We start from the raw sequence: 27,792 nt of genomic DNA on the forward strand, positions 1-27,792 counted from the left end.
CCCACCCACCCCATTGCAACGGTCTCTATACGCAGGCGCAGTGGCGCGCGGGGGAGGCGGGGCGCATGTGGGCCTCACTTAAACCGAGCAGAGGGGGCGGCGCACGGTCGCCGCGGCGCTGCTGCTCGGTGGGAGCAGGTCTTTGCAATTGTCTCCGCGTGGCGCGCGCCTTTAGCCGCCCTACCTCTGGCGGCTACGGCCGGAGGGAGCGGAGGCGAGCAGGAGTCGGGCTCCATGGAGAGCGGCGGACAACTGGGCAGAGGCGGAGCCTTCATCTCGGCACCCGGGCTCCAGTGACCCGCGCTAGCGTCCCGTCCCGCCCGCGTCCGAGCGGCCGCCGGCCCCGGGACTGACCGGCCTCGCGGCACCTCCCGCACCGACTAGCGCTCCCGGGCGCTCCTGCGCCCGACTCGCCCTCGCCCCCACTCCCCGGCGGGGTGGCGGCGGCCGGGCCCCCACGGCGGCGGCCGGAGCAGCAGCAGCAGCAGGAGCCCGCCTCTATGATGAAGTTCAAGCCCAACCAGACGCGGACCTACGACCGCGAGGGCTTCAAGAAGCGGGCGGCGTGCCTGTGCTTCCGGAGCGAGCAGGAGGACGAGGTAGGGCGCCCGGCGCCGCACGCTGCCCTCCGGGGCTCCGGGATCTGGGGCCCGGGTGCTTCCCCTCGCTCCCCGCCCCTGCTCAGGCTGCCGGGCTGGGAGGGATTAGCCCCCTTCCTCCCTCCCTCCTTTCCTCCCTCACTTCTTCCTTCCTTTCTCTGGGCTGATAGATGAGACAAAGGGGGCTCGCCCAGCCCGTTTCTCCATCTGGGCACTCGAGAAGGCGCCTGGTCCCTGGGAAGGTCCCGGGCCGTGTAAGTCTCGCCTAGCGGGAGTCACCATCTTAACGTGCGAATTGAGTTGAAAGCCGGATAAACCTCGAGTGCTTAGCGAGAGGAGGGTGGAAATGGCGTGAGTGTTGCAGCAGAGCCCTTGTGCCTCTTTTACATATTTTCCTTCCATGTTACAGCCGTTTGCGGTCTCGGATTCGATCTAAGCATGTTTGTGGAGTAACAGACAGTCCTCGTGCTTGGAATTGAGGACCCCACAGTCTAGTCTTGGCAATTCTTGTGGGTCCATGAACCCACAAGCTGTTGGGATAATTATGCCTCATTTTTAAAACGGCCTTCCTTTCTTAAAGTTTTCTGACTGCAGAAAAATGGTTAGTGAAAAATATGGAATAATGCCAAAAGGGAGACGATGGACTAGAGATGGGCAAAGCTGCCATTTTCAGACAGTAATCTCCAGCTCTCAGCTTATGTGTAAAGGGTTCTTTGCTGTCTGGCTTGACATCTGGAAAGGAGTAGCCTTTCTCGTTCTAAGAGCAGTCGTTCTTCTGTAATGTACCCATCTGCATTGGGCTGAGAATGAGACCCTTGGGGTTTCCCTGGAGAGCGATTTTTACTTAATTCAGTCATATTTATTTAAAATGGCTAACTGTTGAAGTTTGCTTAGGGCAATAGTAGCCTTTTGGTATTGCCACTCTTAAGATAAATTACACAGGTGAAAAAAATTAATATTCTGAGTTCTGCTTTCATAACCAACCGTGTATAAAATACTAGGGTAAGGCTGGAGATGGGAATTTAATGGCTTCCTTACTGCTAGTCCCTGTAGTTGTGATGAGTATGACACAGAATACACTCAGTGGCTTAGTTCTTGTTATGTTAACGAAAAGTTCTCGAAATTTGCCCTTCAAACCCTTGTTTTGCCTTTATTTTTTTGAAAAGAAACCAAGCCCTTTAAATGGGTTGCCCTGTGCTCACTCATAACCTTTACGTATTAGACTTGAATCCCAAACGAGTGTGCAGAGAAATACGGCCCCAGCCTTTGAGATGAGTCTGCTTAGGAGAGCTAGAAACTGCAAAGGGAAAGGTTATTAACTTTTACAAAATGAACAAGTCAACAAGCATTAAGTGTGTTCTGTAAAAAAGATAAAGCCTTAGCGGAAAGGGGCCATGTTGGGGCAAAGTAGTAAACTTTAAATATAAAAGAAATGATAGCCAAAAGGGATCAAGGTAGATCAAGGATCTTGTCTGGTTTCCTCAATATTGGGTAATGATATTCTTAATTGAGTGCTTACAATGTGCCAGGCGCTGCCAGAAGAAAACTTGTTCTACATTTAATCCTTTTAACACTGGGAGGTAGTGAAGTTACTCCCATTTTATAGGTGAGGAGACAGTTGCAGAGCATAAGTACTTTCCCAAATGACACAATTAGGAAGTGGTAGAGTCAGGATTCAGGGTCCAGTCCTTACTCCTGACGGTGGGCTCTGTTGAATGAGTGAGATTTTTGTGAGGCTAAGTTTGGCAGCCTTTCTGAAAGTGGCGACTGAAGTGTTGCCATAATGTGAACTTGGAATTCAGGCTTTGTAAAAATACTAGACTCTAGGGGAAAATATGAGTGATGGAAATTGAAATGATGATCTATATTGTGTTTATGGTAAAGCAAAGACTGGATAGAAGCTTTAGGAATTACTTTAGCAATAAAAATAAATGATTATTTTTATGCTTGGATATTATTTCTACTGAAATAAATACTAAATTCATAGCGTCTGGTTGAGTCAAGGGACCAGTGTCATTAGGTAAGGTGAAGTAGGGAGCAAGTTTCGGAGAATGTATTAGAGAAATCCATTGTGTAAAACTTTGTAAATCTGATAACCTGTAGGTTGAGAATCAAGAGAGTGAGTCATCTTGTTAGAGGATATGATCTGAGGGAAGACTCTAGAATTCTCCTTAAGTGAAATGCACAGCCAACTTTAACATCTGGTTTAGCTCTTCAGAATTTTCATTTCTGTGATTTTGTGTAGTTGAGGCTGTATCTATTACATGATGATTACAGAATAAACTCTGTTAGCTTTCCTGGAGATCCTATTGTTTCTCTATGAATTTGCCTTCACTCTGTTGAAATTGCATTGCCAGACTTCCCAGGACAGTCTAGAAAACCAGCTTGAACCCACCTCTCTAGTTAATAGGTGAGAAATGTTTCCCTCTACTGGATGAAAAACACCTAGATCCTGGTTAGGAGATTTAAATATATGTTTTGTTTGAGGATGAAATGTTTATATAGAGTACAAATGGAAGTTAAAAGAGTAATTGCAATTTGACCCCAAAAAAGCTATGTGGTGCTCCCATCTGGCTGTTCCCGTACTGAAGTTCTCAGTAAGTTTCTGCTTTAGAACAGATTGTTCTAGGAAAGAAGGTTGTTCTAAGAGCAGAGTTATTCTTTTAAGGTGGCTTTATATATTAAATATTTTCCATTTTATCTTTTGCTGTTCTTTAGGGTAAATAAGTATTAGTATTTGTTTAGGAAGAAATTAGGTAGCAGAAGTAACCTATCCCAAGGTCACAGAAGCTGGCAGATCCTTTTGAGCTCTGGTCCTTTGTTTCTAAATGTTTTGTTTATTTGACCTACCTCCCCAGCTAGTTATTTCTGTGGGGAAGCACACTCAGTTTTGGCAGCTGGGCTTCTAAACAGGCCTACAACTAATTGCCCTGTAAAGTAGCTGGGTTCTGTGCTTGTACAGTGAAAGATGACAATGCTTTTACAAATAGGTAATCAGAAATGGATTCTGTTGAATGTATTTACATATATGATAGTTTAAAAGGGGATGAAGAGATGAGGTCTTAGCTCCTAAGAAACATTCTGTAGGGGAAGGTTGGACAAGGGATCAATGGAAAGGGAAATAAAGTAGGGGAAAAGTGCGGTCAGGTATTCTGGGGTTCAGATCCAATGTGAGTCATTTGGAGTTGGATGTGGGTGACTGGGAGAGGAGGGACCAGATGTCCCAAATAGAGCAAGACTTGGGGCTGTGGTAGATTTGGCTACAGCTTAGGGATAGCATAGAATCAGTAATAGTTGAAAAATATGCAACACTTCAAATGTAAGGTTGAGAAATTGCTACACAAAACAAAGTTTTGTTTTGAACTTAGTTTTGAACAAAGAACATTTAGATATTAGATGTGTTCAAGCTTGAGAGTGATCTGGCAGCAAAATAGGTTTAGACTGCTAAGGGGAGAAGTAGAATGACTTGATCCTGGGTGAAATCCAGACATAGTTGCAAGAGAGGCATTAACAAATCAGTCTTAAGGACTAACCACTACAGGCCAGGCGGGTGGCTCAGGCCTGTCATCCCAGCACTTTGGGAGGCGGAGGTGGGCGGATCACCTGAAGTCAAGTGTTCGAGACCAGCCTGGCCAATATGGCGAAACCCTGTCTCTACTAAAAATACAAAATACAAAAAGTAGGTGGGCGTGGTGGCATGTGCCTGTAATCCCAGCTACTCAGGAGGCTGAGGCATGAGAATCCCTTGAACCTGGGAGGCGGAGGCTGCAGTGAGCCGAGATCATGCTATTGCACTCCAGCCTAGGCAACAGAGCAAGACCCTGTCTGCAAAAAAAAAAAAAGAAAGAAGAAAACCACTACTCTATCATAGGACTTGCTGCCCTAATTAGCTTTTAAGCTCTATGAGCCAGGGGCTGTCTTCTACAGATGGTCTGCTATAATGCTGAATATATATTCCTGAAAAATCTTGAGTTGTACAAAATCATGCAGTAAAGCTTTGGTGGGAAAAGTCGAGTCTGAAAACCAGAGCTCCGATGAACAACAAAAATATTACTAGAGTTAAATCTCAACTAGCATTTTTATACTTAGAATCAACAGTCAGTCCACCCTTTTCACACATACTCTGGGGCTCATAGTTCTTCAGAGTTAAGTTCTTGAAGGTATTTGTTTCAAATGGAGACCACTTTCATCAAAAATAAGTACTATCCAAAGGTAGCCTTTCTTTTTTTTTTTTTTTTTTTTTTTTTTTTTTGAGACAGAGTCTCAAGGCTGGAGTGCAGTGGCGCCATCTCAGCGCACTGCAAGCTCCGCCTTCCAGGTTCACGCCATTCTCAAGTAGCTGGGACTACAGGTGCCCGCCACCATGCCCGGCTAATTTTTTGTATTTTTAGTAGAGATGGGGTTTCACTGTGTTAGCCAGGATGGTCTTGATCTCCTGACCTCATGATCTTACCCACCTTGGCCTCCCGAAGTGCTGGGATTACAGGCATGAGCCACCGTGCCCGGCTTGGAAGCCTTTTTTAAACACAGGGAAGTGTCACCAACTTCTTCATCTGTGCCTCCAGCTCTCCCAGAAGGTTTCCTGTCATTAAACCAGGCATTAATGCAGAATTTGCATTGGATTTTTTTTTTTTTCCTTAGGGTCTTGGTGTAGCTCAAGCCTTTCTCTAATTGAAAAAAAGCTTACCCCGTCACTTTAAAACATTGACCTGCTAGGTAAAAAAGCCATGGTCAACCTGACTTACCACATTATTGATAATACTTATCTACCAATCCCATATAACTTAGAGCTAAACATAGTTTAGAAGAAAGAACTGTTATTTCTGGTCTACTCTGCCTCTGTGGTCCAAAAAGAAGTACTAATTTTCTTAATAATAGTAGATAGCTGTTTAGCATGTATCAAACCATTTTCATAACCTATGTTCTTTTAAAATGTCTATGTGCATAGTGGGTGTTCCTAATAACACTGCTGGCCTAATTTTGGCTAAATTTTGGTTAAGTGTAGTAGAAGTAGGTTAACATGTAGTTTTAACCATTCATGATACCCTGATTCATGATAATTTGGAAAAAAGAACAGCAACCTCGAAACAGTCTCTAAGTAGGCCAGGTGCAGTGGATCACACCTGTAATCCCAGCCCTTTGGGAGGCCAAGTTGGGTGGATCACCTGAGGTCAGGGTTCAAGACCAGCCTGGGCAACATGGGAAAACCTCATCTCTACTAAAAATACAATAATTAGCCAGGCGTGGTGGTGTATGCCTGTAGTCCTGGCTACTCCAGAGGCTGAGGTAGGAGAATCCCTTGAACCCAGGAGGCGGAGGTTGCAGTGAGCTGAGATTGCGCCACTGCACTCCAGCCTGGGCGACAGAGCGAGACTGCATCTCAAAAACAGCAACAACAACAGTTTCTGAATAGCTACAGTTTTCATAATAAACCTCTTCATTCTTAGGGATCACTTGAGGTTCTCTGGATGGCTCCTCTGCTTCTCTTCCTGGGAACAGAAGTGGTATCTGTAGTGGTTGGAGTTCCTAGAGCCAAGCCATGACAATTGCAGCTTTAAGGGTAAAAGCCGAAACACAAATGGGAATTCGAGGCCTAGGTACCTACAGCCTTTGAAGGCATAAATGCATTACATAGCCCTTGAACAGCACCCTTTTATACATCGCCAGCGAGGAGGACCTGTCAGGTGATAAAGGGTATAGATTCTATACAATAGATCAGGGGTGCCCAGTCTTTTTTTTTTTCTTGCTCTGTCACCAGGCTGGAGTGCAGTGGTACAATCTCAGCTCACTGCAAACTCTGCCTCCTAGATGCAAGCGATTCTCCTGCCTCAGCCTCCCGAGTAGCTGAGACTACAGGCGTGTGCTACCACGCCCAGCTAATTTCTTGTAGTTTTAGTAGAGACGGGGTTTCACTATGTTGGCCAGGATGGTCTCGATCTCTTGACCTCGTGATCTGCCCACCTCAGCCTCCCAAAGTGCTGGGATTACAGGCGTGAGCCACCGTGCCTGGCATGGGGTGCCTGATCTTTTAGCTTCACTGGGCCTCATTGGAAGAATTGTCTTGGGCCATACATAAAATACACTAACATAAATGATAGCTGGTAAGCTAAAAAAGTAATAATTGCAAAAATATTTTATAATATTTTAAGAAAGTTTACAAATTTGTGTTTGGCTGCATTCAAAGCCATCTTGGGCTGCATGCAGTCCACGGGCCACAGGTTGAGCAGGCTTGCAATAGATCATTCTAATTCACAGACTTTTATCTAGTAAGATTTACGGTTGGTTTCCTGTTGACTACTGTCAATACACTATTCTTTTTTTTTAAGAGTCTCACTCTTTCACCCAGGCTGGAGTGCAGTGGTGCGACCTCAGCTCACTGCAACCTCCGTCTCCCAGGCTCCAGCCATTCTCCTGCCTCAGCCTTCCAAGTAGCTGGGATTACAGGCGCATGCCATCACGCCCGGCTAATTTTTGTATTTTTAGTTGAATTTTTATTTGAATTTTAGTTAAATTTTGTGTTTTTAGTCACCATGTTGGCCAAGCTGGTCTCTTACTCCTGACCTCAAATGGTCTACCTACCTCGGCCTCCTAAAGTGCTGGGATTACAGGTGTGAGCCACCATGGCCAGGCAATACACTATTCTTTTTTTTTTTTTTTTTTTTTTTTGAGACAGAGTCTTGCTCTGTCACCCAGGCTGGAGTGCAGTGGCGCAATCTCGGCTCACTGCAAGCTCCGCCTCCCGGGTTCACGCCATTCTCCTGCCTCAGCCTCTCCGACTAGCTGGGACTACAGGCGCCCGCCACCACGCCCGGCTAATTTTTTATATTTTTAGTAGAGACGGGGTTTCATCGTGGTCTCGATCTCCTGACCTCGTGATTCGCCTGCCTCGGCCTCCCAAAGTGCTGGGATTACAAGCGTGAGCCACCGCGCCCGGCCTTACACTATTCTTAAAGTGATAAATGCTTCTCTCCAAATGCTTAAAACCTTAGGTATCTAGGAAAAGAAATAACTCTTCAGCAGTGCCAGGTGAGCGGTGTTTTATTCTGGTAATTGTCAATACATGGAAAGAGGGAGTAAGATTTAGTAGTGTAGTAGGAAGAATGCTTATGTGAAGATAGGTTGAATAGAGTAGGAAGAGATGTCTTCACTTTTCACCACACTAATAGCGTTGGTTTTGGGATCTGAGTGTGCTCCAGGTCTGGCTCTGCAACCTGGTAGAATAAGTAGCATCCTTTTCGTAAATCTTTCATATGGTCACAGCTCTGATTTATCTGGAAGGTTGAATGCATCTTCCTTCATCTCTGTCATCACTAATGTAACAGACCGGCATCTTGATGGATACAGAAAATCTAATATATTCAGAGAAGGGAATTTCAAACCTATGAATGACCATGTGTGGCTCTGTCAACTATTGGTGTGTCTTTGTAGAATGAGCTTTTATAACCCATCTTTAGAGCATTAATTAGCATGCTAACTATACTAGTAGATTTGGGGGTATTATAGAAATGTATAGATGGCTGTTGTGTGCGTTTAGAGGGAGTATTGAAGAATAATGCATTGTGATAGGGTTCTAGAGATTGAGATTCTTCCACTTTTGTAGGAGGGGCTTAGGAGCAGCTGCCCATTATTTGAAATCAATATTATTGCAAGAAAAGCAACCGTTATGATTATGTTGCTGTGATTCAGCAAATGGCGCCCCCAAAACAAGCTAAAAAAAATCTTTACAATAAATTGTGCTGAAATTTGATTTTAGATTTCTGCATGTATAGATTTTATATATATAGTAAATCTTTTAAAATATATATATGCATGTATTATATATATATGTATATATATATACATAATCTTTTTTCTTTTTGAGACGGAATCTCACTTCTGTTACCCAGGCTGGAGTGCAGTGGCACAATCATGGCTCACTGCAGCCTCGACTTCCCAGGCTCAGATGATTCTCCCACCTCAGCCCCCTGAGTAGCTTGGACTACAGGTACATGCCACCATGCCTGGCTAATTTATCAATTTTTTTGTAGAGACAGGGTCTTCGCCTAGGCTGGTCTTGAGCTCCTGGACTCAGTCCGCCTGCCTTGGCTTCCCAAAGCACCGGGATTACAGGTGTGAGCCATCGTGCCTGGCCTATAGAAGATATTAATAATTCAGGCTGGGCACAGTGGCTCACACCTGTAATCCCGGTGCTTTGGGAGGCCGAGGTGGGTGGATCATTTGTGGTCAGGAGTTCAAAACCAGCCTGGCCAACGTGGTGAAACCCATTCTCCACTAAAAATACCAAAAAAAAATGAGCCGAGCATGTGTGTACCTGTAATCCCAGCTACTCAGGAGGCTTACGCACGAGAATTGCTTGAACCCAGGAGGCAAAGGTTGCAGTGAGCCGAGATTGCACCATTGCACTCCAACCTGGGTGACAGAGTGAGACTCTGTTTCAAAAAAAAAAAAAAGCTATTAATAGTTGAATTTTCCACAGAGTTTTAGTAGAAAAGATATAATGAAGCTGAAAAATGTGAATATATAACTAGTAAAAACACGGACTGCTCAGAACTAGTATCTCCAAAATTTATGTAAGAAATAAAATTTCCATTATTGACTATACTAGATATTTTCATCATTCTCAAGAAAAATTTTTTGTGGAACACTTAAAATTTGTATTAGCAGATACATCAAATCTTTTGTCTAGGTTGGAAAACTCAACTGGAAGAACACAGCTAAATCTTTGATAGTGAAAGTATACCTTCTTATTAATTTTGGCCTCTGGAAAACAATACTAAATGGACTCTGATTTTTTTTATTATTATTTTTGAGACAGAGTCTCACTGTGTTGCCCAGGCTGGAATGCAGTTGTGCTGTCTCAGCTCACTGCAAACTGCCTCCTGGATTCAAGTGATTCTCCTGCCTCAGCCTCCCGAGTAGCTGGGATTACAGGCATGCACCACCATGCCCAGCTAGTTTTTATATTTTTAGTAGAGATGAGGTTTCACCATGTTGGCCAGGCTGGTCTTGAACTCCTGACCTCAAGTGATCCTCCTGCCTCGGCTTCCCAAAGTGCTGGGATTATAGGTATGAGCCACTGCACCCGGCTAGACTGTTTTATTTGCATGCTCTTTACCAAACGTGTTTTTTCAAGCTGAATTGCTTTAGTAGTTCTATAAAAATGTAGTCCAGAAAAATCTACATTGATGATTTTCATCTTCAACAGATTCCAAGTGACTTCAACAGAAAAGCTGTAATTCTTGAGTTCTTGATAGTTCTGGAGTGACAATACTCCACTACGGTGCAACTCCTCACCACCATCCCGTTTCTCTTTTATAATCTCAGGCTTTTTAACTTGGTGAAATGTTTTTCTGGAAAGAGAAATGGTCATATAGCACTGAACAACAGAGCAGGTGTGGGGGTTCTTAGGAAACACTGAGTTGTGTTTTCATCTTAATCTCAACCCCTTGCCTAAAAAGTTGTTAGTGTCCTCTGTTGTCTGCCTAATTAAAATATAAACATGCTCCAATGTGATACCAACTTTTTTTCATCTGTACTGGTCTAGATCTAGTGCTGGGGACCGCTTCCAAGTGCATGACAGACCCCAGGTAATCACAGGATGGCCTGTCTATCACACTTGTTGGCCTTAAGTTAAAAAACTTTTCACTGTTATTGGGGTGGGGGGCAGGTAGGGGACTGTTTTAATTGTCCTTTCTACTAATGCTATTCATATTTTTCCACCCTGGCAGACATACACTATCATCCAGTCTATATTCTCTTATCTGGAGTGTATCCCTCAGTTCTTGCTCACTCTTAGTCACTGCCATCTCCCCACCACCACCCCCAAGATGTGGCCTTGCCCTCATTTGAACACCCAAATGAACTATTCAAGATAAGTAGGCAAGTACTTAATGAAACAGACAGACTTTCAAATCTGTCACCATGACATCTGTGTGAGACCTCTTTTCATAAGCTAGTTGTTTAGATTGCCAATCATTTCTATATCACAGATATTAAGTACCCATTTAAAGCGATCATTTTATGGAAAGATAATTTGAAGTTATTGGTTTGACTAAATTTATTCTTCCTGGGATGTCAAGGGAGTCTTGGATGATAAGTTACTGGATTAGGCCAAATCGTTTGTCCACAATTTATAGTGATATAAATTTATATACATGTATATGTTCTTGCAGTTTTTAGACACAAAATATTGAGCATTCTATGTGACTTTACTCCAACCCCACCTCCAAGAATATAAGCTCTTTGAGGGAAAGATGTATATTCAGTATCTTTTCATCACATACAATTCTTGTTGAGTATCACACAATTAGTAGATAAGGAACAAAATCAGCAACTCCTTTCTCCACAGTGCTTCTCTTTAAGATGGAGAACTTGTGCTGAATTGTCACTTTTTGACAGGAGTCAGTCTGTTTTCTATCCTTCTAGAGGTTGAAGATTGTAAAGACAAAAGTGAATGGATTTAGTTTGGATACCATGTGCATGATGCTTCTTTCCTGCTAGCCCATTTTCATGATTCTGATTTTCTTTTGAAAAGCGTTTTAAAGTGGTAAGGTTTTGCATGAAAATTAAAAGTGGATAAATAACTAACAGTTACATATTCTACCTGTTCTGAAAAGGATATACCAATAATTGGCTGTAGATGTCCAATATGTGACCCTTGAGATGAGCACTTGAAATATGACTGGACTAAGGAATTGAATTTTAAATTTTATTTAATCTTAAATTTAACCATATGATGCTCGTGGTGACTGTGTTAGCTTTAGAGCCTCAAAAGCACGAAAGGTTCAAAAGTAGCAGTTTAGGACAGACTGGAATTAATTGGCAGATCAAGGGCCCAGAGGAGCCCAATTCCATCTGCAGGTTTGTCCATTTAGATGAGTAGACAAGTGCTTAATGATTTGAAACATACTGGATTTCAAAACTACCATCACCAAAAGTTGGATATTAGCAAATCTGCCTTAAGCTAGTAATTTAGATGTGAATCATTTCTGGACCATAGATAATTACTCATTTAAATTTATCGGCTTTTTTTTGAAAGATACATTTGGCTGGGTGTGGTGGCTCATCCTGTAATCCCAGCAGCTTGGGAGGTTGAGGTGGGCAGATCACCTGAGGTCTGGAGTTCAAGACCAGCCTGACCAGCATGGAGAAACCCCGTCTCTACTAAAAATACAAAATTAGCTGGGCGTGGTGGCACATGTCTGTAATCCTAGCTACTTGGGAGGCTGAGGCAGGAGAATCGCTTGAACCGGGGAGGTGGAGGTTGCAGTGAGCTGAGATTCTTATATCATAAATTATTGGATTGTGCTAAATCACTTATCAAATTTATATACTATTTTCATGAGGCTTTCTAAAAAGTAATTTATGAAAGAGAGATGTTGAGACACAAGGGTTCCATGTTACTGACTTTTGGAAGAAAAGTTTAGTCATGCTGATGTCTTGTAGTTGCAGGGTTGGTTTTAAATCTGAAGCATAGGCCGGGCGCGGTGGCTGACACCTGTAATCCCAGCATTTTGGGAGGCCAAGGCAGGTGGATCACGAGGTCAGGAGTTCAAGACCAGCCTGGCCAAGATGGTGAAACCCCATCTCTACTAAAAGTACCAAAATGAGCTGGGCTTGGTGGCGGGAGCCTGTAATCCCAGCTACTCGGGAGGCTGAGGGAGGGAATTGCTTGAACCAAGGAGGCGGAGGTTGCAGTGAGCCGAGATCACGCCACTACACTCAAGCCTGAATGACAGAGCGAGACTCCATCTCAAAAAAAAAAAAAAAAATCTGAAGCATAAAATGTTTCTTCAGAAAAGCAGACACATCTTATACTAATGGGTTTTCAACATTATTAATCTCCTGTAATTTAGCTCTGTCTTGGAGAACTGGAAACATCATAGTCAATGACCTAGATACATGAGACTTTGCATTTCATTTATTCAGGACTGCAACATTTTGAATATGGATGATTTTGAACTCTCGTTACTATTTACTAAGTGATGATGTACTTTTCAGGCGGCTAGCCACCTGCGTTATGTCCCATTATTAACGTAATCCAGGACGTTGCTTAGAGAGCATAAAATTGTGTAACAAGAATTTCATCTAGGCAATAGAAACCAGTTTATTCCTAACCCATACCTAGTGACCAGAAAAAGAGGCCTGTAACTCTGCAGTCCGGACCAGTAGTTGCTGTTTACTTTTCCAGTGATGCGAGACAAACTCTTAACATTTTTATTTAACTTAAAAACTAACATTCACTTGCCAGTCTTGATAGAGGGCCAGTGCCTTTCGTTGCCATAGATCCTCTGTAAGCTTCCAATTTTGAATAAAATACAAAGGTTTTGAAATCTGATTTGTAGTTTCTCTGTTTAAAGTAGAATTTGAACTTAGAGACCCTTGCATGCGCTTTTGGATTTTTAATTTTCTTTTTCTAATTTTCTATAAAGTCTCATCTGGGTCCCCCACCCCCACCCCCCCTTTTTTTTGAGACAGTCTCATTCGGTCGCCCAGCCTGGAGTGCAGTGGCATGATCACAGCTCACTGTAGCCTCGACCTCCTGGGCTTAGGTGATCCTTTCCACCACAGCCACCTGAGTAGCTGGTATTATGGGCACATGTCACCCCATGCATGGCTGATTTCTGTATTTTTTGTAGAGAGAGTTTTGCAATGTTGCCCAGGCTGTTCTCAAACTCGTTAGTTCAAGAAATCTGCCCACTTTGGCCTCCCAAAGTGCTGGGATGGGATTACAGGAGTGAGCCACCATGCCTGGCCTGGAATGCTGCTTTTCTAAGAGGGGGTTCTATGCCTAAATAGATATTCTCTTTTAACTCAGCATTTTGGGGGCTTGAGAGAAAGCTGGGAGTTGCTGAATTGTCAGCTTGAAACTTTCCAGTTTGGAAAAGTTGAGTTCCTGGTAACTTAGTCAAATGAGAGAGGACTCCTGTGCTGGCTGTGAACTCTTAAAGGCCAGCAGCTCTTGGCAGCAGGGAGGGAGCAGGGCAGATAGAAGTGCTGGCATGCATTTAAAAAAAAAATCAGTCATGGCTCTTGCCTGTAATTCAGTTGGGAGGCCAAGGTGAGAAGATCACTTGAGCCCATGGTTTTGAGACCTGTCTAGGCAACATGGCAAGACCCCACCAAAATAATACAAAAATCAGACTGGGCGTGGTGGCTTACTCCTGTAATCGCAGCACTTTGGGAGGCCAAGGCAGGCAGATCACTTGAAGTCAGGAGTTTGAGATCAGTCTGGCCAACATGGCGAAACCCCATCTCTACTCAAAATACAAAAATTAGCTGGTCGTGGTGGCAGGTGCCTGTAATCCCAGCTACTTTGGAGGCTGAGGTGGGAGAATCACTTGAACCTGGGAGGCAGAGGTTGCTGTGAGCCAAGACCATGCTACTGCCCTCCAGCCTGGATGACAGGGCGAGACTCCATTTCCAAAAAAAAAAAAAAAATACAAAAATTAGCCAGGCCTGGTGGTGGGTGTCTGTACTCCCAACTGCTCAGGAAGCTGGAGTGAGAGGATCACTTGATCCCGGGAAGTGAAGGCTGCAGTCAGCAGAGATTGTGTCACCACACTCCAACCTGGATGTCCAAGTGAGACCCTGTCTTAGTTATCATCATCATCATCTCTGTCCACACTGGGAATTAAACTTCGTGATAAACCCTATGTGTTTTCGAGGGAGAACTGTTTAAATTTACTTGAAGGTAGTATACTAAGATAATTTTGTGGACATTTTTGTTCAAATTGACTTATTTATTTTTATTTTTCATTTTTTTGAGACAGGGTCTCACTCTGTTGCCCAGGCTGAAGTGCAGTGGTGCAATCTCGGCTCACTGCAACCTTTGCTTCCTGAATTCAAGCAATTCTTGTGCCTCAGCCTCCTGAGTAGTTGGGACTACAGGAATGTGCTATCACACCCAGCTAATTTTTGTATTTTCAGTAGAGATGGGGTTTCACCATGTTGGCCAGGCTGGTCTTGAACCCCTGACCTCAGATATCCGCCCACTTCAGCCTCCCAAAATGCTGGGATTATAAGCGTGAGCCACCACGCTCACCTCGAGTTGATTTTAACTTTAGTGAAGTTCAACCTAAGCTAGCCCACAAATATTCCTTTTTTTTTTTTTCTCCCTTTTTTTGAGATAGAATCTAGCTCTGTTGCCCAGGCTGGAGTGTAGTGACATGATCTCGGCTCACTGCAACCTCCGCCTCCCTGGTTCAAGTGATTCTCCTGCCACAGCCTCCTAAGTAGCTGGGATTACAGGTGCCTGCCACCACGCCTGGCTAATTTTTTGTATTTTTAGTAGCGATGGGGTTTCACCATGTTGGCCAGGCTGGTCTTGAACTCCTGACCTCAGGTGATCTGCCCACCTCAGCCTCCCAAAGTGCTAGGATTACAGGCATGAGCCACCGCGCCTGGCCAAATATTCATTTAAAAGATGGGTATGTAATACCTGTTACCTGTTAAATAAAATCTAGGATACTTGTCTAAGGTAATAGGGTATTTTTGTAACAATTTGTACATTTCAGTCTTTTTTTTTTTTTTTTTTGAGATGGAGTCTAGCTCTGTTGCCCAGGCTGGAGTGCAGTGGTGCAATCTCTGCTCACTACAACCTCCGCCTCCCGGGTTCAGGTGATTCTCATGCCTCAGTCTCCCAATTAGTTGGGATTACAGGCATGCACCACCACGCCCGGCTAATTTTTGTATTTTTAGTAGAGACGGGGTTTCACCATGTTGGCCAGCTGGTCTGGAACTCCTGACCTCAGGTGATCGCCCACCTTGGCCTCCTAAAGTGCTGGGATTATAGATGTGAGCCACCATGCCCGGCCACATTTCAATCTTAATACTATTCTTGGTAAGGGGTCCATAGACTTTTCCAAATTAAGGGCCAGATAAACATTTTAAGCTTTGAGGGCCACACAGTCTCTGTCACAACTGCTTTGACTCTGCTGTTGCATCACTAAAACAACCATAGGCAATATGTAAAAATGAGTAAGTGTGACTCGATTCTAATAATTCCATCTGTGGACACTGAAATTTGAATTTCACATAATTTTAAAATGTAAAAATACTTCTGGCTCACAGACTGTGCAGGTGGTGAGCTGCAGATTGCCAGTCCTGTTCTAGATCGTAAATGATAGCTGCCTGTTAGCAGAATGAAGTGACTTTTTTTTTTTTTTAATTAATTTTTTTTGCATACAAAAACAATAAACATTTTCTAAAAATACATACAAACAAAAAGATGCGTATCAAACATATTAGGAAGGTTGCACATGGGAAGTCGGGGAATAGAAATGGGGGTGGGAGTTAAAATAAATGAGAGAGGGACTTTATATGGATCAGTGATAATAACTCAATCCTCTATTTGACAAAGAAGAGGGAGAAGGAAGAGGAAGAAAAAGAAAGTGGGATAAAGGATCAGAAAGGGAGGAAAATAGAAAAAATTAGAGTATGACTCCAGGGTAGACCTGTTTTGTTGTCATTGAGTTGGTTGGTTGGTTTGTCTGTTGTATTCTTCATGTTTCGCCAAGTTGGCCAGACTGGTCTCGAACTCCTAGTCTGAAGTGATCAACCCGCCTCGCCCCCTAGAGTGCCGGGACCACAGGCGTGAGCCACCACGTCCAGCCCCCACATTGCTTCTGGCCTCCATGGTAGACCTCCCAGACGGAGCGGCCAGGCAGAGGAGCTCCTCACTTCTACCCAGACACGGGGCGGCCGGGCAGAGGGGCTCCTCACTTCCCAGACGGGGCGGCCAGGCAGAGATGCTCCTCACTTCTTCCCAGACGATAGGTGGCCGGGCAGAGGCGCTCCTCACTTCCCAGACAATGGGTGGCCGGGCAGAGGCGCTCCTCACTTCCCAGACGATGGGTGGCCGGGCAGAGGCGCTCCTCACTTCCCAGACGATGGGCGGCCGGGCAGAGGCGCTCCTCATCTCCCAGACGATGGGTGTCCGGGCAGAGGCACTCCTCACTTCCCAGATGGGGCAGCCGGGCAGAGGCGCTCCTCACTTTCCAGATGATGGGTGGCCGGGCAGAGGCGCTCCTCACCTCCCAGACGATGGGTGGCCTGGCAGAGGCGCTCCTCACCTCCCAGACGATGGGTGGCCGGGCAGAGGCGCTCCTCACCTCCCAGACGGGGCGGCCGGGCAGAGGCGCTCCTCACTTCTTCCCGGACGGGGCGGCCGGGCAGAGGCGCTCCTCACTTCTTCCCGGACGGGGCGGCCGGGCAGAGGCGCTCCTCACTAGAATGAAGTGACTTTTGCCCATGTATGCAGGTTTAAAATATGAAGGATGCTTCTTGCCACCTAATCATAACAGTAACAAGCACTCTGTATCAAGAATCAGCTTTATGTGCATTTCCCTATTTCTTTCTCACACATCTGTTCCTCTTTAGGTGAGGAAACAAGGTAACCTACCTATGGTCATTTCCTTAAATTTGGAATATTCCATAACTAAAGAAACTTATGTGACCATAGACCTCAGTGCATACAACTCTGGCTAATAAGCCAAGTTTCTGTTTTTTGTTTTTTTGAGATGGAGTCTCTGTCACCCAGGCTGGAGTACGGTGGCACGATCTCGGTTCACTGCCACCTCCACCTCCTGGGTTCAAGCGATTCTCCTGCTTCAGCCTCCCAAGTAGCTGGGACTATAGGTGCCCGCTACCACGCCTAGCTAATTTTTTTAGTAGAGATGGGGTTTGCGGTTTCACCGTGTTAGCCAGGATGATCTCGATCTCCTGACCTCTTGATCCGCCCACCTCGGCCTCCCAAAGTGCTGGGATTATAGGCGTGAGCCACCCCACCCGGCCAAGTTTCTGTTTTTATCCTTTGTTAGTATCCAATAATTCGAGAGTTTTACCAATTGAATCTGGTAGTTTAAATTATTTTATTAGATACAGGTGATTTGGTAGTGTGACCATGTTAATATTAATTCTGATTTCAGAAAGATGGTGTTTAACAAAGGTTGTCAATTGCATTTTTGTGGTATAATTCGCACCCCTAATTTTAATTAAATTTTAAAATGGATTAATCTAGAATAGAGTTACAGCCTTGCAGAGGTTTGAGAATGTTGTTTATATACGAAGTGCTTCTCAGGCTGGAAGTATACAGTTACGGTTCACCTTACAGGTGCTGCTGGTGAGTAGCAGCCGGTACCCAGACCAGTGGATTGTCCCAGGAGGAGGAATGGAACCCGAGGAGGAACCTGGAGGTGCTGCCGTGAGGGAAGTCTATGAGGAGGTGAGATGTTCTTTCACACAAATTCTGTTTTGGAGTTTTAAAAACAAGGCCCTTTGCTGCATAACACTAAGACAGGGAGACGGGTCCAGGAGTTCTTTTTGCCTGATGCAACTTAATTTTTAATTTTTTTTTTTTTTTTTTTTTTTTTTTTTTGAGATGGAGTCTCGCTCTGTTGCCCGGCTGGAGTACAGTGGAGCGATCTTGGCTCACTGCCACCTCCGCCTCCCAGGTTCAAGTGATTATCCAGCTTCAGCCTTCTGAGTAGCTGGGATTACAGGCGCGTGCCACTGCGTCTGGCTAATTTTTTTTTTTTTTTTTGAGACGGAGTCTCGCTCTGTTGCCCAGGCGGGAGTGCAGTGGCGCGACCTCGGCTCACTGCAAGCTCTGCCTCCTGGGTTCACGCCATTGTCCTGCCTCAGCCTCTCGAGTAGCTGGGACTACAGGCGCCTGCCACCGCGCCCGGCTAATTTTTTGTATTTTTAGTAGAGATGGGGTTTCACCGTGTTAGCCAGGATGGTCTCGATCTCCTGACCTCGTGATCCGCCCGTCTCGGCCTCCCAAAGTGCTGGGATTACAGGCATGAGCTACCGCACCCGGAAATTTTTGTATTTTTAGTAGAGACAGGATTTCACCATGTTGGCCAGACTGATCTCGAACTCCTGACCTCAGGTGATCTGCCAGCCTCAGCCTCCCAAAGTACTGGGATTACAGGCGTGAGCCACTACGCCCGGCCTTAATTTTTGTATTTTTAGTAGGGACACAGTTTCACACATGTTGGCCAGGCTGGTCTCGAACTCCTGACCTCAAGTGATCCTTCTGCCTCGGCCTCCGAAAGTGCTGGGATTACAGGCATGAGCCACAGCGCCGAGCCAGAAATACTAATTTTTTATCAGTCCTTGCTACTTATGAAGTAAATGACAATAAAAACTTCACAGAAGCAGGAAGATAGTGAGTTGGTATGGGGAGGGGTATTGTATTTAGATTTAAGTAAATAGCCAGAGTATAACTTGTATTTATATACATTTTGTTATAAAAAGGTAAACATTTTATATTTCATCTTTTTTTAATAGGCTGGAGTCAAAGGAAAACTAGGCAGACTTCTGGGCATATTTGAGGTGAGTTAAAAAGTAATCTTCACTTTGCTGATAATAGAATTAATGATTTCTTCCTAACCAACCAAATAATGTGGCAGCAGCCTGAACCAGACATTTCTCTCAGACTAGCAGTAGGCAGGGAGAGTCAGTCCAGGATTAGGTAGGGAGGGAAGTAAAAGCCACTTTTTCATATGCCATCACTTTTATTTATTTATTTATTTTTAATTAATTTTTTTTTTAAGACAGAGTCTCGCTCTGTCGCCAGGCTGGAGTGCAGTGGTGCAATCTTGGCTCACTACAACCTCTGCTTCCCAGATTCAAGCAATTCTCCTGCCTCATCCTCCCGAGTAGCTGGGACTACAGGCACGCGCCACCACGCCCAGCTAAGTTTTGTATTTTTAATAGAGACGAGGTTTCACCATGTTGGCCAGGATGGTCTCCATCGCTTGACCTAGTGATCCGCCCGCCTCGGCCTCCCAAAATGCTGGGATTACAGGCATAAGCCACTGCGCCCGGCTGCCATCACTTTTATACAGCATTACTATGGTAGTGGTTACTTCTGTTTGACAATACAGTGGAGCTGATACTGAAATGTTTATCTTAATCCACTGTAGACTGTTTAGGGTATAGATCTTTTAGGAGGTACAATATTTTTAGTATGACCTAAGAGCTTAGGTCTCTGCCGGGCGCGGTGGCTCACGCTTGTAATCCCAGCACTTTGGGAGGCTGAGGCGGGCGGATCACGAGGTGAAACCCCGTCTCTACTAAAAATACAAAAAAATTAGCCGGGCGTGGTGGCGGGCGCCTGTAGTCCCAGCTACTCAGAGAGGCTGAGGCAGGAGAATGGCGTGAACCCAGGAGGCGGAGCTTGCAGTGAGCCAAGATCGCGCCACTGCACTCCAGCCTGGGCGACAGAGCGAGACTCCGTCTCAAAAAAAAAAAAAAAAAAAAAAGAGCTTAGGTCTCATGTATTTTATCTGGAAATGTCCCTATTGCCCATAGCAAATAATATTATATGATATACCTAGTGACTTAAAGGATTGTATGAAGATATAAATCTCAGGTACATACAACAGATGCTAAAAGAATAGAATTCTCTTTCATATATTCTCTTATTACTGAAGGCAGAATAGAATTTTCAGGGAGGGAATTTGAATGTGATAGGCACTCTCTGGAAGCCAGGGAGAAAGGAGGTCCAGATGTATTTTCATCCAAGATTCAGACCTAGATACACAGTATACCAGAAACATGGTCACTTTCCTTTTTTCAGGGTACTATTTATAGGTTAGTTCAGTCTTTATAGTAGAACCATATAAATTTTATTTTTAAGCCTTAGAAATTGAGAAAAAATCCCGATTTTGTAGCACTTGGTAGAACTGATGATGTCTTTTACCGGAATACAGTAATTAGGAGTAAAGTTGGCCAGGCGTGGTGGCTCATGCCTGTAATCCCAGAACTTTGGGTCGGCCAAGGCAGGCAGATCGCGAGGTCAGGAATTCAAGACCAGCTTGGCCAATATGGTGAAACCCTGTCTCTACTAAAAATACAAAAATTAGCCGGGCGTGGTGACACACGCCTGTAGTCCCAGCTTCTTGGGAGGCTGAGGCAGAATGGCTTGAACCCCGGAGGTGGAAGTTGCAGAGCGACACTCCATCTCAAAAAAAAAAAAAAAAAAAAAAAGTCATTCAGGTAGAATTCAGTCTTTTCCAGAATTCAGCAATTGCTTCACCTAGTTAAATAGCACCATCTCCTGGTTAAACTGAAAAACATAATGAGGTTTTTACAAATAACATATTTGTCAATATGCTGACAAGGTTTTTGAAGAAAACGTCTCACATTATAAATAAAGCTTAAATAATATGGGAAGGTAACAGTATTAAGTGCTTTACAAATACTGTTTAACAGGATATGTCAATCAAAAAATACCTTTCCCCTTAGAAAATATAAGGGAAAATTGGATTGCCCTGCCTATTCATCCCAGTGATTTTTATGAATTTGTGAATATAGCATAATAAATGTATTGATTTGTCAGACATAGAAATAAAACAACTGATTCTTAAAAATAATGATGTGTTAAGTGACAGTTGCCTCTAATTTATTGTTGTTTTTATTCCTTCTCAGATATAAAAAGATAATCCTTCCCAGCTGTAAAAACCCACTGTTTTGAGTAGATTATTCAGGTTGTTTGTGGCCAAAATCAGGACAGTTATCTAAAGTCGTGGACTACAGCAAAGAAGGCTAATTTAGTCAGGACGAAGGAAGGCCAACTTGTTTAATTCTTAACCCAGAAACAAGCTCAGGCGCCTGTTTGATTTAATTTATTTATTTATTGATTTATTTTTGAGATAGGGTATCATTCTGTCATCCAGGCTGGAGTGCAGTGGCATGATCTGGGCTCATTGCCACATCCGCCTCCTGGGCTCAAGCGATCCTTCACTTCAGCCTCCCAAGTAGCTGGATTACAGGCATGCGCCACCACGCCCGGCTAATATTTTCGTATTTTTAGTAGAGACAGGGTTTCACCATGTTGGACAGGCTGGGCTCAAACTCCTGACCTCAAGTGATCTGCCCGCCTTGGCCTCTCCCAAAGTACTGGGATTACAGACGTGAGCTTCTGCGCCAGGCCATGGGCTATTCTTTATGTATACCTTGATAGGCCTGCAGGAGGAGTGCTTAAAGGAACTGGTGCTGTTTGCTCTTACAAAGGCCCTAAAGGAAGCAGTTTTCCATGGCACTGAAAGGTTGTCAGGATTAGCCCCAGGGAAGAGGGGATAGGATAAAAACTATGGGAATGCAGGTCTGTTACTTTAATAAGATTCCATTCAACTCTTAAGATTTTCTTTTTTTTTTTTTTTTTTTTTTTTTTTTGAGAAGGAGTCTCGCTCTTTCACCCAGGTTGGAGTGCAGTGGCGCGATCTCGGCTCACTGCAGGCTCCTCCCCCCGGGGTTCACACCATTCTCCTGCTTCAGCCTCCCGCGAAGCTGGGACTACAGGCACCCGCCACCTCGCCCTACTAATTTTTTGTATTTTTAGTAGAGACGGGGTTTCACTGTGTTAGCCAGGATGGTCTCGATCTCCTGACCTTGTGATCCGTCCACCTTGGCCTCCCAAAGTGTTGGGATTACAGGCGTGAGCCACCGCGCCCGGCCAAGATTTTGTTTATGAAAATAACATCACATAGGCCGGGTAAGGTGGCTCACACCTGTAATCCCAGCATGTTAGGAGGCCAAGGCGGGCAGATCATGAGGTCAGGGTTTGAGACCATCCTGACCAACATGGTGAAACCCCGTCTGTACTAAAAATACAAAAATTAGCCAGACGTGGTGGCGCACACATGTAATTCCAGCTACTCAGGAGGCTGAGGCAGGAGAATCACTTGAACTTGGGAGGCAAAGATTGTGGTGAGCTGAGAGCCCGCCACTGCACTCCAGCCTGGGCTACAAAGCGAGACTCCCTGTCTCAAAAAGAAAATAACATCAGATATATAGAAATAAGTGTTAAAAGTTTAGTACTGGAGGCTGGGTCCTCATACCTGTAAGCTCAGTTTTTGGGAAGGCCAAAGCAGGAGGTTCCCTTGAGGGCAGGAGTGGACCAGCCTGGGCAACATCTCCAGACTTCTGCAAAAAAAGTAGTATTGAGAGCCAATTTCACCGCCAGTAATGACGAAGCTCTAGTTCTAGTCTTCTGTTTAACTTTTAAATGTTTTTTCTTATATAAAATCACTTTTGTGTTGGACTATACAACTGAATATACTTGCCTGTGATGGGAAATATGCTGTGCTAATCAGCAGTATGCCAGACTAATTTTTTTCCCTTGGAAAACATGTCCATGACTAGCTCCTGTAGATTAAAATGCATTTCTTTTTATATTCAAGCAGAACCAAGACCGAAAGCACAGAACATATGTTTATGTTCTAACAGTCACTGAAATATTAGAAGATTGGGAAGATTCTGTTAATATAGGTAAGTTCCCTTTTGTTATCTGAATACTCTTAAATATATGCTTATATTCCTGTGTCCAGTTTCCATCTTAGATTTTCTTTTTTGGTCACTTTTCATTTAGAGTAGGGAAGATAATTCAAATGTAGAGATGCATATTCATCTTAATTCTTCCCCAACATATTGTTGTCTAACTCATTTATCGGGGAGTAAGTGGACATTACTTAAATGGCTTACTTTTTAAAATGGACTCTCTTGTAACCAATGTCATTCTTTTCTCTAGGAAGGAAGAGAGAGTGGTTCAAAGTAGAAGATGCTATCAAAGTTCTCCAGTGTCATAAACCTGTACATGCAGAGTATCTGGAAAAGCTAAAGCTGGGTTGTTCCCCAGCCAATGGAAATTCTACAGTCCCTTCCCTTCCAGATAATAATGCCTTGTTTGTAACCGCTGCACAGACCTCTGGGTTGCCATCTAGTGTAAGATAGAGAGAACTGGGTAGGCCTCTCCCACCATGTGCAGTCTCATGGGGAAAGGCTTCTTTCGTTTCTTCGTCAAACATCTGAATGACGCTTGCAAACTGTCTGAATTTGCCATGCAAGGTTTTCAAACAATTTGCATGTTTTTCAGATGCTTTCAAATCTTTTTTTTTAAAAAATAGTGTAAAATATTTTAATAAGCCAAAGCCATGTGGAATTTTTGTTTAGATGCCTTAACTGTGCCACACCTCGCAACCCCCTATACTATTGGTTGTCTATTTCTCACAGCATATTTTCAGTTTTGTGTCCATTTGACATCAGTCTGTGGTTTATTTTGTCATCAGATTACTTGTGGGTATACCTCCCCCAAAATTGTTTTCTCATTCACAGCATTAGCATATTCAGCAAATCCATCTGTGGTGGGAATTAAAAATATTAGTGGTATTAAAGAAATCCGTTCACCCCAAAACTTGTTTTACAGGATTACAATTTTAATTCAAAATTTCCAGATTTGGGCTATTTCTGTATGATCCAGTAACTTATTTTGTCACAGGGCTTAATTTGCCATTTTTGGGGATTTGTCGACTAATTTGTCTGAATTTTCACAACTGGTATTATGTCACTAGCTACCTGATATGGCTATTTCCCTTATAACTCAATAGTACCTTAACACAAAGTATAACTCTGTAGAGTTGGTGAATATTTTAGGGAAATATTAGCAAAATGCATGTAGTAAAGACATCTTCTGAAAACTGTATTCATGGAATTTGATTTAGCATGCTCAGTTGCCAGTTCCCATTATCGATACTCTTTCTATGCAGAATACCTTAGAACCATTATTTCCCTCAATGTAGATTGCTCTTAAAATGTATTCAGTTATTTAATCTAGTGGCCCCCAACAGGAGTGGAATCTTGAAACCTAACTCTAAATGCCAGTCAGTGATGATTGCATCACAGTTGAGTGAAATGGCTTTCCTGTTCAGCTGTTAGAGACTGAAGATTGTTAGGGCACCTTAGAATGTCTCATCTTTTCTAGGTTGTCAACAGGTACTATTTGTCACATAACTAACTTTCAAGGCACTGGAACATACCTGAACTAAGAATTAAATCTTTTACTTTATACTCACTTAAAATCAAGAATCCCATCTAAAACACATAGGTACCTTTTCTGAAACTCTTGCACTTCCCCAACCAGGGCAGAAATGAGGTGGGAGAAGTTTGACTAAAATGAGGGATGGGGGAAAGTAAAAGTTTTTTTTTTTTTTTTTTTTTTTTTGAGACTCGCTTTGTCGCCCAGGCTGGAGTGCAATGGCACAATCTCGACTCACTGCAACCTCCGCCTCCTGGGTTCAAGCGATTCTCCTGCCTCAGCCTCCCAAGTAGTTGGGATTACAGGCACCTGCCTCCATGCCTGGCTAATTTTGTATTTTTAGTAAAGACAGGGTTTCTTCATGTTGGTCAGGCTGGCCTCAAACTCCTAACCTCGTGATCCACCCACCTCGACCTCCCAAAGTGCTGGGATTACAGGCATGAGCCACCACGCCCAGCCAAAGATCATTTTTTTATATAGACTTCAGCCCTTTGTAAATATTGTAACTGGGGAGTATAGAGTAGAATAAGGTATAGTTAAAACATTTGTTCTACAAATTAACCTTTAAAAATATAATTACTGCTAAAAATAGAGTGCTGTTACACTTAAGGAAAATTAGTGCCATTTTGAAAATGAGATCTTGTGCCATAAATACAGCTGAACTAAATGTAAATGTTCACAAATTAATGCTGTCAAAGGAATGAGTAAAGCAGAAAAACTTTTAACCAGCAACATTTCATTCTAAAGTACGTAGTGTGATCAAACATTATCATCCAGAATTTTTATATTTTTTCTTTGTACAGAGGTTACATATTCTGGGTGTTCTTTTATAAAGGAAACATTTTAAATCCCACAAATTGGCACTTTCTATCTTCAATGGACTAAGATTTTTTTGGTCAGTAATCTCTGAAATTTCCTTAAATTATATACTTAACATAGCAGAGAAACTGGATTGTTTTTGTATATAAGACTGCTTCCACCTGAAATGCTATCATAAGTACTGGGGGGTGGGGGAGTGCCTATCTTGTACATGATATTCTTAGAGGTAATAAGGTAATAATGCATGAATTTATTTTATAAACTTGGACTATGTATTTGACATGTAAAATATGTACAGTATTAATGTCAACCATCTCTTTAAAGTTAGCCTATAAATATTGTTGTATAATTTTCTTTGGTCAGAAACATTTGGACTGAGTAGTGACACTCAGTAAGGATTTTCAGTGCCATTTAGCAAACCGTCTTTAGTCTATGCAACTAGCAAAAATCTGCATAATGCAACAATACAGTTTTCACACTTCAAATTTTACATGAGGGGTTCCTCACGATTCTCCTGGAACCCAGTCTAGCAAAATTAGAGGACAGGCCCTAGGGAGATTTATTTCTGTTAAATAGTTAACTCTACTGAGTATAACAGATAGTGTCTACTATCTCAACCCTCCAAAATTTGCAGTGTTGGGACTGTCATTTGTGATTTTTTTTTTTTTTTTTGGGTGGGGTAGTTGAATAAAATTGGGCAGCTAAATTTTTCAGTTCCATGTGCCTCCCAAATAAAAAACAAAATAAGTAGTTTTTGTGAATTGACTTGCAGACAAAGTAGAAACTGTCCTGCATGATGTTGTTATTTTGTAAACAGATGACATTTTCCAACCAGGCACATGCCATCCAATTTTTTGTCAATCACACTGTTGTATAAAGCAGCAGAACTGAAGGGGAAAAATGATTGTTGTATACACTGAATTGCTTTGCATGGTCTCATTTGAGATAATTGATGTAAGAATCTTGACTTTTTTATATTTGGAAACATCAAATAAAAATGGAAAAAATGATCGTGGCTTTAAAAAAAAAACAAGAAAACACAACACATGAACTCAGATTTGCAAACCAGGTTTCTGAAACTTTGGGTAAGGTGTATGCTTTTAACTTTGAAATGTATAAACACCCAGCGGAAACGTATACCTTTCAGTGCATAGTGCATTATGTGCTCACCATGGATTGTTTAAACTGTGTTCAAATATTCCCCCTCCAAGTGAAAGCCTGTCGGGAGTTCCACAGTAACACCTTTACTGTTCTCCCGTTGATGATCATATACATTACCTCTTCCTAGCGGTACATTTGTGTGATCCTTACTAGTGGAATTACTGGGTTAAAAGGAAATGCTTACCACTAAGATGTCAGTATTCTCCTCATGGATATTTTCCTTCTTAATGTTGCCAGTCTAATAGTATAGTATGTGGTTGCTTTATTGCTGTTCTCCCCACCCCCATGGAGTTGTGTCATTTTAATGAATATGAGCTCTTGACTTACTCTGGAATTCTAATACAGATACTTTCTGCACTAGTATCACTTTTATTATTGCAGTTCCATTTAAAAGCATAACTGGCTAAGGCACCCCCCCACCGCCTTTACATTTCCTAAAACATACTGCTGCTGAAGACCAACTGTAGAATACTTATGTAAAAGTCCTGTTCAAGTGTCATTTCATTTTTTATTAGGGTTTTATTAGTTGGAGGGGATGAGAAACTTGGCCCTTTCCAATGTTGTCTTCACATTGGAGTATAAGAATTCTCTATAGGACTCTTATTTAATTTTTTTTTTGGTAGAGATGGGGTCTTGCTGTGTTGCCCGGGCTGGTCTCAAACTCCTAGGCTTAAGCAATCCTCCAGCCTCAGCCTTCTCAAAATGCTAGGATGATTGGCATGAGCCACCTCGTCTGGCCTGCAGGTCTTTTTAAGCATTTGCTGTTCAATAACAAACATCTTCTTTATGCCTAGTATTTGTGATAAGAGCACAAAACAATTTTCTAATCTCAAAGAGCTTATATTCTAGTGGGGTAGAGATAAGTGATTTATCTTGGTGTAGTTTTGGCTTTTTTTTTTTTTTTTTTTCTGAGACGGAGTCTTGCTCTATCGCCCAGGCTGGAGTGCAGTGACGCAATCTCGGCTCACTGCAAGCTCCGCCTCCCGGGTTCACGCCATTCTCCTGCCTCAGCCTCTCTGAGTAGCTGGGACTACAGGCGTCCGCCACCACGCCCGGCTAATTTTTTGTATTTTTAGTAGAGACGGGGTTTCACTGTGGTCTCGATCTCCTGACCTCGTGATCCGCCCGCCTCGGCCTCCCAAAGTGCTGGGATTACAAGCGTGAGCCACCGCGCCCAGCTTGGCTTGTTTGTTTTATTGAGACAGAGTCTCACACTGTCGCTCAGGCTGGAGTGCAGTGGTGCAATCTCAGCTCACTGCAACCTCCACCTCCCAGGTTCAAGCGATTCTCCTGCCTCAGCCTCCCGAGTAGCTGGGATTACAGGCGCCTGCCACCACGCCCGGCTAATTTTTTTTGTATTTTTAGTAGAGACAGGGTTTCACCATATTG

The 27,792-nt window shown here is 43.3% G+C and overlaps 1 protein-coding gene across 2 annotated transcripts; it reads left to right on the forward strand.

Moving 5' to 3' along the window:
* The first annotated feature begins 27 nt into the window (after positions 1–27).
* On the forward strand, positions 28–26,252 carry NUDT4 (nudix hydrolase 4). Of its 2 annotated transcripts, none has more exons than XM_055237597.2 (5): positions 28–599; positions 17,713–17,823; positions 18,894–18,938; positions 22,793–22,880; positions 23,140–26,252. In XM_055237597.2, the coding sequence occupies exons 1-5, from the start codon at positions 501–503 to the stop codon at positions 23,340–23,342; spliced, it is 546 nt and encodes a 181-aa protein (XP_055093572.1). In that variant the 5' UTR covers positions 28–500; the 3' UTR covers positions 23,343–26,252. The 2 variants fall into 2 exon arrangements, with proteins under 2 accessions (XP_055093572.1, XP_055093573.1); XM_055237598.2 differs by having other exon boundaries at positions 30–599; positions 22,796–22,880.
* The last annotated feature ends 1,540 nt before the right edge of the window (positions 26,253–27,792 follow it).

The sequence above is a fragment of the Symphalangus syndactylus genome, chromosome 13, assembly GCF_028878055.3.
Source record: "Symphalangus syndactylus isolate Jambi chromosome 13, NHGRI_mSymSyn1-v2.1_pri, whole genome shotgun sequence".
Lineage (NCBI taxonomy): Eukaryota > Metazoa > Chordata > Mammalia > Primates > Hylobatidae > Symphalangus > Symphalangus syndactylus.